This window comes from Fukomys damarensis, unplaced genomic scaffold (genome assembly GCF_012274545.1).
Source record: "Fukomys damarensis isolate Sample0158 unplaced genomic scaffold, DMR_v1.0_HiC HiC_scaffold_11, whole genome shotgun sequence".
Lineage (NCBI taxonomy): Eukaryota > Metazoa > Chordata > Mammalia > Rodentia > Bathyergidae > Fukomys > Fukomys damarensis.
Window position 1 is genome coordinate 22,053,961 of NW_022900923.1, and position 7,353 is coordinate 22,061,313.

At 34.9% G+C, this 7,353-nt stretch overlaps 1 protein-coding gene across 8 annotated transcripts in view; it reads left to right on the plus strand.

Moving 5' to 3' along the window:
• Window positions 1-7,353, plus strand: part of Axdnd1 (axonemal dynein light chain domain containing 1) — a 193,402-nt gene that overhangs the window by 141,074 nt on the left and 44,975 nt on the right. For all 8 annotated transcript variants that reach the window (XM_010630238.2, XM_010630237.2, XM_010630244.2 and 5 more), the window contains one exon: window positions 4,193-4,394. In XM_010630238.2, the coding sequence (XP_010628540.1) occupies window positions 4,193-4,394 (202 nt within the window). The remainder of the gene's footprint in view (window positions 1-4,192; window positions 4,395-7,353) is intronic.

Consider the following 7,353-nt stretch of genomic DNA (forward strand, 5'->3'; position numbering starts at 1 on the left):
CCCCCTCTGGGGTCCTTGGGTCCTTCCTGGGTCTGTTGTCGCGCAGGCCGGGAGCTCCTGCGCAGGCTGGGAGCTCGCGCGCACGCCGCCGGGTGATCGCAGACAGGCAGGCAGGTAGGCAGCTGAAAAAAACCCCCTCTGGGGTCCTTGGGTCCTTCCTGGGTCTCGCATAAAACATTTTAAGTATCTACAGAGTATCTCACATTCTATATAATTTTGAACAATTTCTTACTATTTCACAATATTTATTCTTTTTGGTGCTTATTTTCACTTTCATTTTCTCACACCAGCAATACAATGGGATATTTACACATGTGTGTTCAATTTTTCACTTACGAGTATGTTCTCGAGTATGTTTTCACTTACGAGTATGTTACCTAGAAATGTCTCAAGTTTATCCTTCTTTATGACAGAATAGTACTCCATTATAGAAAAAAACACATCTGTTTTGTCTGTTCATCAGTTGATAAGCATTTGGGTTGTTTCCAAGATTTATCTATTACAAGCAGTGCTACTATAAATGTGAATATGCATATATTGCTGAGGTATGATGATTTTAATTCTTTTAGGAAGACATCCAGAAGGCTAGCAGCTGGGTCAAATGGGATCTCTAATCTTAGTTTTTCTGAGGAATTTCCACAGTGGTTGCACCAGTCTATACTCCTAATAGTGGAGAAGGGTTCGTGCCAGCATTTGTTATTGGTTGATTTCTTTCTTTCTTTCTTTTTGTACCAGGGACCAAACTCATGACTTTGTTGTATTTGATAGGCAGGCAGCAGAACCACTGAGCTAAATCCCCAGCCCAGATTGATACCAGCCATTCTTTCTGAAGTGAGATGGAATCTCAGTATTGTTTTAATTTACATTTCATAAATGACTAGTGATGTTGAACATTTTTTCATATATTTATTTGTTGTTTCTAATTCTTTATCAGAAAAGTGTCTTTTCATTTCAAATGCCCATTTTTGGATTGTGTCTTTAAATTTGGGGCATCTGACTTTTTTTGAGTTCTTTATGCACTTGATTATAGTCCTTTATCTGTTGAATAGCTAGTAAAAATTTTTTCCCATGCTGTGGGTTGTCTCTTCATTCTGTTGGTGGCTTCTCATGCTGAGCAAAAGCTTTTTAGTAAGATTAGGTCCCAGCTGTTGATTCTTTGTAATATTTCCCATGCAGTCTGGTTTTGTTCAAGAAGTCTTTGCCTACTCTTATGTCCTCAAGCATTCTACCTATTCTCTCTTCCAGCAGATTTAGTGTTTCTGTTGTTTTTTTTTCAGCTTTAATTGAGTTTATTGGTACATTTTAGGGATACAGTACAGTTACATTCATTGTTGGGATCTTGTACCTCTACATGACAAGTCTTGATTCTCATTTTTTCCCCTTACCCCTGTCCTCCCTTCACCCCCTCCTCCCCTCCCCACCTACAAGTGTTTCTGTTTCAATATTTAGATCTTTTATCCATTTTAATTTTAGGTAAGTGCATGGTGAAAGATATGGGTCTAGTTTCAGTCTTTAGCATGTGGAAAGCCAGTTTTCCCAGCACCATTTATTAAAGAGGCTATTTTTCTTCCAGTGATTGTGTTTGGCTCCTTTGTCAAAGATAAGGTGGCTGAGTTGTCTGGAGTTGTTTTTGGATCCTCTAGTCTGTTCCGCTGTTCCTCAGGTCTGTTCTTTTGCTAGTACCATGCTGTTTTTATCACAGTAGATTTGTAGCATAATTTAAAACCAGGGATTGTGATACCCTCTGCCTTGCCTATGTTGCCCAGAATTGCCTTTGCTCTTCTAGGTCTCTTTTGTTTCAAAACAAATGTCAGGATTGTCTTTTTTTTTTCTCACTGAGTTTATTGGTACTTTAAAAATATACAGTACAGTTAGATTTATCATTTAGATCTTGTACCTTTACATGACATATCTTGGTTCTCATTTTTTCCCCATACCCCTACCCTCCCTTAATCCCCTCCACCCTCCACTATTTACAAAGACTTTGTTTCCATTTTTTTTGTTTTCTCATATTTTTTCTTTTCCCTTATTTCCTTTCCCCTACCCTTGTATAACTGACAATGTGAAATAGGAAGAAAAGGGCTAAAGGTATACTGGATTGTCTTTTCTAATTCTGTGAGATATGCTGTTGGTAATTTGTCTGAGATTGTATTAAATCTGTATAACAATTTTGGAAGTGTGGACATTTTCACTGTGTTGGTTCTTCCTCTCCACATTTCTCTTTGATAATAGCCATCCTATTGGCCATATCGTGATAGCCCACTGTGATTTTGATTTGCATTTCTCTGATGACTAGCAATGTCAAAATGACTTATGTCTATTGAAAATCTTAGTTTTTATTTTCTTTTTATTTAAAAGTTATTTTATTTTTGTGTGTGAAGTCTATTGTTGGCAGCAATTTTCTTTCAGTGCTTTATGTAATCTGCTATTAAGTATCCACTGAATTAATTTCAATTATTGTTATGTCTTAGTCCTAGATTTTATCAATTTTTAGTTTGCCAACATTTTCCATTGTGTTATGTGATAACTTAAATCTTTATTTGTTGCTAAGGATTGAACTGAGGGCCTCATGCATGCTAAGCAAGTGTTCTACCACTGAGTCATAACTTCAAATTTTTAGTGACAGTTGATTTTAAGTACATGTCTGATAATTGGATAATACGTGGTTTTCCTACAGGATTTTTTTTTTATTGTCTGTATTATTTTATGGTTTTGAATCAATTCTATTTTTGGAGGGGGGGGATTGAACTCGGGACCATGTGCTCGTGAGGCAGGTGGTGGCATCACTGAGCTAAATCCCCACCCTTGAGTCAAGTCTTTTTGTACACCTTTCTCTCACTGAATGTTAGAATTCTGTGTGAAAAGGTCTAGACTTAATTTGAGACTCTAGATGATGATGCTATATCCCACAAGAATAATTTTAAATTTTTCTTCAGGCAAGTCCCTTAGGGTAGTGACAGAACAACAAGTTAATTCAAGCAGGGGTGGAGTTGAAATGCCTGGCTTAATACTCATGGGGGTCATTCTACTCCTATTTCACCCTTGTCCTTAAGGAATAATGAGTTTCAGGAATTGAGCCTGGTATGTTTACCTGGATCTCTGCTCCTCAGCAGATTCTGAACTTCAATTTTATCATCCTTCTGCAGTAGAGTAACCTAATGCCCTACCTTGCTCTGAGAGATAATGGAAGTCCATCCTTCTAAACCCTTAAAAGATAGTAAAAATCCACAAAACACTTTTATTCACTATGTTATGTATTCTTTGTGAATCATTCCCACTAAAAGAGTTCCCGGCAACTATAATCTGTTGATGATCATTTTCAAAAGGAAACTACTCTGCGTGGGGAAACGCAATCATAATTTTGTATAGCAAATAATAGTTTTAGATAAAATGACAATTCTTACTCATAAGCATATACAGTGGATAGTAAAAAAATTGGGCAATGGTTTAAAATTGATGAAGTCAAAGTTATTAATGGTAGTGAAATTAACAGATCATTTTGAACATTCCTAAAAGGTAAAAGTTTAGTAATAAATACCATGAAAATATTTTCATTAAAGATAGGAAAAAGAGTTGGTTTTGAAATTATTATACTTCAGAAACTCTAAGAAGGGACCATTTTCATTTCTTATTTTAAAAATGAGATAAGACAAAGAGAGGATATTTATATTTTCTTGGGCTCTGATTGTGAATCAGTCCACTGGATCAATGTTAGGATCCAAACTTGATCTTTGTTATAGTTAGTCTAAAAACTGCAAAATTCATGAAAGCTGACTAATGACCTAAAATGACTTAATAGCCATATTTATTCTAATTTCTGTTATTAAATGTCCCATAATCATTTAGCAGCTGTTTAGTATCATTATCTTTATAGAATGGTTTATTAAATTAATGCCATTCACCAAAAACTATAGTGATAGTTTTTTAGTATAATGTATTTGATTCTCAACTGAGAAAATAAGAAATTTGGAATGTAAACTAATCAAAGAACTAGTCCAGTAATCATAAAAAACACAAATTGTATGGTATTTATTCACTAGACATGTATTTAAGAACTACTGTTTTCAAAGTTCTTGACTAGGCAAGCTGTAGAATAATAAAAGGTTGAAAAAAAAAAAGTAAGTCCTTGCCCAGCTGGATAATTTAGGATTACAGAATTAATAAAACAAATATTCCTTTCTCACTTTCCTAGGTGTCTCTAAATTTATTGCAAATTTGATTGGTTCCTTTGACTTCTGCTCTTTCAAGTTGGAAAACTTCCTGGAACTTTCTGAGAAACCTCTTGAAGAATGGAATGGAGTTAATGAAAAAATCAGTGAAATGAAATCTCAATTGGATTTATTGCTGAGTATTATTGGCACTGCTCCACAGTTCATGGACATGGATTCTGGCTCGTAAGTTCCCATAGCTGTCTTTCTTTTGGGAGAATGTATTTTAAAGCTCTTTTGCAATAAAATTCACATGCCATACAGTTTACTCTTAAAGTATACAGTTCAGGGTTTTCAGTATAGTTACAGAGATGAACAACTGCAGTCAAATTTAAAACATTTTATCACCTTTGAAAGAAACTTCATAGCTAGGTGTGGTGTCACATATGAACAATTTGGGAATGTCCCTAGGCAGGCGGATTGCAAGTTTGAGGCCAGCCTGGATAGTGTAGCAAAATGAAAAAATAACAAGGGCTAGGGTTTTAGCTCAATGCTCCCTGGATTCATTCCCTAGAGCCTCAAAAAGGAAGGGGCTTGGGAAAGGAGGAGTAAGAATAATTGGAGGAAGAGAAAAAAGACTAAGAAGATTTGTGTGTATTAGCTATCACCCTGTATATTAGTAATATTTTTTGGTACTGTTGTAAAACACCAGGGGTTGGCTATTTTGTAAAGAGAAGAGCATATTTAGCTCACATTGGGAGACAGAAAATCTAAACAGCATGGTGTCCTCTGGCAAGAGCTCATCATGATATGGGAATACAGTAAGAAAGAGGCAGAGATCATATAGCAAGACAGGAAGACAGATGGGTTGTTTCCCTCTTTCCTTTCTTTTTCTTTTTTTCTTTTTTCTCTTTCACCCTCTCCTATTTACAAAGATTTTGTTTCCATTTCCTTTCTTTTTAAAAATTTTTATTGGTATATGTTTGCAGTGCATAAAGATTACATTCATTGTAAAGACTAGGCACAACACATCTTAAATCTTCTTTGTTTATTCCCTTCCCTTCCCCTCCCTCTGGTCTTCCTATCTCCTGGCCCCCTTCCCTTTTGCAAAAAAATCTATATCCCTGTTGCCTATTATTATATTATTTTACTCTTTATTTATACTTTGGGTTTCTCATAGAAGAGAAATAATGTTATATTTAAGCTTCTGTGTCTGATTTAGTTCACTTAACAGTTTGCACTCAAAGTACATCCATTTTCCTATAAATGACTCAAGTTTATCTTTCTTTATGGCAAAGTAGTACTCCATTATGTATAAATACCACATTTTAAAAATCCGTTCATCTATTGATGGATTTATAGGCTACTTCCAACATTTGGCTATAAACATGGGTATGCATTATCCCTGTAATATGATGAAGACTTTAGCTCTTCTAAAGCTAGAAGAGGAGTAACTGGGGCAAATGGAATTTCTATTTTTAGTTCTTTGAAGAATCTCCCTACTGATTTCTACAGTGGTTGTACTAGTTTACTTCCCACCAACAGTGTAGAAGGATTCCATTTTCCCTACATTCTACCCAGAATTTGGTATTGTTTTAGTTCTTGATGATAATCATTCTTTCTGAAGTAAGATAGAATCTTAGTGTTGTTTTAATTTGCATTTCTGTGATGGCTAGAGAAGTCAAACTTTTTTTATGTATTTATTTCATAATATGGGAAGTTAATTTTTTTTTTTTCATTTCAGTTGCCCATTTTTTGACAGGGTCTTTTATTGGCGAGGACTCTGATTTGAGTTCTTTATATTCTAGATACTAGTTCTCTGTCTGAGGAGTAGCTGGAAAAAAATTTCCCCATTCTGTATGTTGTCTCTCCACTCTTGGTTGTTGTCTCCTGCTTTATTCTTTTATCTGGGATTGTTTCTGCTATTCTGGGTTTCTCTTGGTTCTCTATAAATTTTAGGATTCTTTTTCTAATTCTATGAGGAAATCTTTTGGTATTTTGACTGGGATTGTACTCATTTATACATCAGTTTTGGAAGAATGGCAACTTTGACAATATTGATTCTGCCTATGCAGGAACAGGGATATCTTTCCATTTTTTGATGTCCTCTTTGATACCCTTTTTCAGAATACAGTTAGTCCCTGACTTACAAATGAGTTCCATTCAGGGAGAACATTTATAAGTTGGATTCATTTGTAGTCTGACAAAGTAAGTCTTATATAGTACAACTGTGAATCTTATATAATGCACTGGTGAAAGTTTACAACTCTAATGTTCATAAACTGGGGACTTACTGAACTATAGTTTTGATGTAGAGGTCTTTCACTTCCTTGGTTAGGTTAATTACTAAATATTTAATTTTACTTCAGGTATTTTGTATGGTGGTGTTATCCTAATTTCTTTCTCAGTGAGTTCATTGTTGATATAGAGAAATGCTATTGATTTTTGCATTATTTTTGAATCCTGCTACATTGCTGGATTTAGTTATTAATTCTAGGACTTTTGGGGTGGAATTTATTGATCCTTCTATGCAGAGAATCATGTCGCATGCAAATAATGGTAATTTGGCTTCTTCCTTTCCTATTCATATCCCTTTAATTTCTTTCTCAGACTTTATTGCTCACTCTGTTTTGATTTGAATTTTTCTAGAGCCTGATTGATCAATTTTGTTACCTCCTGTGCTATGGGTCCAGGGCGTCCTGTTGGTTCACTATCAGACTTTTCATCCTCATTTGTCCTACTATTTGCTATTGGTGAACTGGATATCTGTTTTTGTGTCTTGCTTAAGTGTTTTCTCATTTTTATTTTTATTGTTGGGTTGTCCTTCTTTAATTTCTGGGTATTACTTAAATCTTCCTAATATAGTTGCGTTTTAGCTTTTGAGTTTCTAATGACACATAGACATTCTCATTTTCATAATATCAGAGAAAACAGCTCTTTAAATCAATCACCACTCTTTTGGATATCTGTTTTTGTGTCTTGCTTAAGTGTTTTCTCATTTTTATTTTTATTGTTGGGTTGTCCTTCTTTAATTTCTGGGTATTACTTAAATCTTCCTAATATAGTTGCGTTTTAGCTTTTGAGTTTCTAATGACACATAGACATTCTCATTTTCATAATATCAGAGAAAACAGCTCTTTAAATCAATCACCACTCTTTGTCCCAATTGTGACACACAGCAGCCCAATAGGATCAGGCACAGCTT